Here is a 3,246-nt window from a genome sequence, read left to right as displayed (position 1 = left end):
GGATAAAATTCTAAACTAGAATGAGAATGGCTGAATTATGGCATGCAGAACGTGCTCCTATGCTTAAACATTATTTAGCCTTGTGGTGGGTACAGTCCTACTCAGGACCCTCACCTCTCAGTACAATAAAGGTTATCTTTAATTCAAGAAAAAAGATTTTTCTTCTTAGTTTGTTTTAGACGTAAAAGAAGAATCTAACAGTCTCTGCGAAACTCTTTTTTCAGTGTGGAAGACTTTTCACACCTGAAACTTGGTGAGTGTAATACAAATTTTATTCAAAATAATGCAACTTATTTAGCCATACTGTAACCGGAAGTGCTCCCATTACAGCAGCTAGCTTTCCTAAAATAGCTCGGAGCAGTGAGGAGCGGGGGCTGAGAAAACGATGCTCCTAATTTCCAATAACTGGAGGAGGACAACCAAAGCAGAAAACAAACCTAGGCTTGGCCTTGAAGGGACGGACATCTTGACAGCGAGCAGACAAAGCGGAAGCCTCGGCAGACCGGCGGTGTGAGCAGCGTTTCCTGTGTTGCCGTGGGGCCGGGGGAGTTGCCGTTGCTGCTGTTGTTGGTGCTGCCTCGATAGCGACAGGACAGGGCGGGGTGATGTTGCTGTTCCGGTATAAAGGCGGCGGCGAGAAAATGGGAACCAGACGAGATGCGGAGCCGGCCGCTCAAAGTGTCACCGTCTCCCGGAGAATAGTATGAGGAGTTCACCGTCCTGCTGTCACGGGGAGGCGGTGTTAAACGCGTGAGGGCCGTCGGCGGCGCCGCCAACCGCCCATGACTGTCGGGAAGATGAGGACGCTATTTACATTCTGTTGTCTCTTCCTTGTTACGCGAGGAGCAAAACGGGCGTGGGCCACCGGGAACCTCACATCCGACCTGACTACCGCCAGCAGCGGAGGCGGCAGCAGCACCAGGTACATCCGGATCGGCGATGGCTCGTCGCAGGAATTCGAGTTTCCCGAAAACACCAACGGCGTGATCGTCATCTCCAGTCTGTACCGGAGCACCGCGGCGGACGTGAAGGGCCGCCCGAGCTGGAAGCAGACGGTGCGGGTCCGCTCCATGGATCCGGAGGTGCTGTCCATACTGAACGTATCCGACAGCGGCGTCGCCGGAGCCGCCACCAGCTACGTTATCAGCATCCGCTCGGGGTTTCAGGGCACAGCTCAACTGCAGATCCAGTTGCTGAACATGGAGCAGGACTCGGATCCGGTTCTGATCGAGGAGAGGAGCGACTATGCCATCAGGGTGGCGCCCAGTGAGGATGACCCGGCCACCCAGTTTTTCCACTCGGGCAGCCTGTCCCATTTCTCCGAGAACCCAGTGCTGTTCGCCTTGCTGCCTCTCATCTTTGTCAACAAGTGTGCCTTTGGGTGCAAGGTGGAGGTGGAGGTGCTGCGGCGTCTCCTCCGCAGCCCCATGCCGCTCGTCCTGGGCGTGCTGGGCCAGTTCTTAGTGATGCCGTTCTATGCCTACTGTGTCTCCCGGGTGGTTTCGTTGCCCAAGGCGCTCTCCCTGGGCCTGGTGATCACCTGCTCCGCCCCGGGGGGCGGCGGCGGCTACCTGTACAGCCTGCTCCTCGGGGGAGACGTGACCCTGGCCATCTCCATGACTCTGGTCTCCACAGTGGTGGCGGCGGCGGCCATGCCCATGTCGTCCACGCTGTACGGCCGCCTGCTGGGGGTGCACGCCGCCCTGCACGTGCCGTTTGTGAAGATCCTGGGCACCCTCCTCTTCATCGCCATTCCCATCTCCCTGGGCATGCTGGTCAGACTCCGGTTGCCCGCCCTCACGCGCGTCCTGATGGGTCTCATCAGGCCGTTCAGCTTCGTGCTGATCGTGGGCGGCATCTTCATGGCCTACCAAATGGGCGCGTCCATCCTGGCTAATGTCAGACCGCAGATTGTGGCTGTCGGCGTGACGGTGCCTTTGCTGGGGCTGCTGGTCGGGGCCATACTGGGCAAACTTGTGGGTTTGGCCCCACCGCAGAAGAAGACGGTCAGCATCGAGGTGGGCGTCCAGAACAGCTTGCTGGCTCTGGCCGTCATGCAGCTGTCGTTCCGCCGAGAAGAAGCGGACTTTGCGTCCCAGGCGCCCTTCATCGTGGCGCTGAGCAGCACCTCGGAGATGCTGCTCATTGTGCTGGGCTACTACTTTGCCCAGCGGAAGTTGTGTAGTTCTCCCGCTCCGGAGAGCGACGCCTGATTGTAGCGACAGATTTTCAACAATTTTGTTACGTCTTTGGAATTTCAGAAGAATTAACCTTTTCAAACAAACCTGTGGAGCTTTGGATTCCCACTGTTTTGGCTACAAGTTCTTCAACAATCACCCTTCACCATTGTGGTACACAGGACACTGAATGAACCTTTTGTGTTGTGTCTGGATTATTATTTTTTTTTTTGTATTTTTCATGAAAACCAAAGGCCTTTTACCCCCCTGAGATCCCTTTGTGTTTATATTGCGGTATGTACTTTTTAAAAACAGATAATACTGTGAGCTCTCTGATGTAAATATTCTTAACATGAGAAATATCTATAAAAAGAAAGATATTTTTTTTACCAGATTACTTTTTGTAATCAAAGAGCAAAGATTAATTTGCATCATGTTTACAAAGAGGTCCATGTGTCTTAGCCATTGAGAATTTCGGGGGGGGTTAAGTCCAATTGTTTCACAACAGGAAGGTGATGATGATGTTTTGAAAGTATTTTCTATTGATTGTGTCTCCTGGATCTGTGAATCCACATACTTGAACATTGGAGAGAAGAAATCAAATAAAAATATAATATTTTCATCGTGAAAGCAGTTGTCGGTTTGTGGAGACTTTTTTTTTTTTTTTCCTTTGAGTGAAACCAGTCTTGTTGGCTACCGCTAAAGCCAACAGTTGGTTTACTTTGTCTACATGATATTGTTTCAGGACATGTCCACCTTCTGGCTGTTTGCACTTGGTGACTGTTTGCGTTCATTTTTACACACAAGTGGTAACTGTAACATGAATGACACACAAAAGCTGCCAACATGCATAACTGAATTGAATAAAATGTGTTGTCGTTCAGTTGACTTAAAGGTGAAGTTTAAATGTAGAGCCTAGTTGTTGGTTATACATTTGTGATAAACATTTAATGGTAGAAGAAAGGGGGAAGGAAAATTGAATCCTCATTGTCGTGCAGATTGTGTTCCTGACTGTCATGACAGCGTTGTTTGTGGGAAAACATGTTGCTGTGGAGTTAGCTCTGTTTGG

At 51.0% G+C, this 3,246-nt stretch overlaps 1 protein-coding gene across 1 annotated transcript; it reads left to right on the top strand.

Annotated features, from left to right (window-relative positions):
- The first annotated feature begins 354 nt into the window (after positions 1 to 354).
- slc10a3 (solute carrier family 10 member 3) lies at positions 355 to 2,807 on the top strand. Its single transcript, XM_076019276.1, has one exon. It carries the CDS (start codon positions 783 to 785, stop codon positions 2,211 to 2,213), a length of 1,431 nt encoding a protein of 476 aa, XP_075875391.1. The 5' UTR covers positions 355 to 782; the 3' UTR covers positions 2,214 to 2,807.
- The last annotated feature ends 439 nt before the right edge of the window (positions 2,808 to 3,246 follow it).

This window comes from Nelusetta ayraudi, unplaced genomic scaffold (genome assembly GCF_046127955.1).
Source record: "Nelusetta ayraudi isolate G7.1 ecotype Tasmania unplaced genomic scaffold, CSIRO-AGI_Nayr_v1 ptg000009l, whole genome shotgun sequence".
Lineage (NCBI taxonomy): Eukaryota > Metazoa > Chordata > Actinopteri > Tetraodontiformes > Monacanthidae > Nelusetta > Nelusetta ayraudi.
Note: the sequence above shows the minus strand (reverse complement) of the source record. Positions and strands in the feature narration are given on the sequence as shown.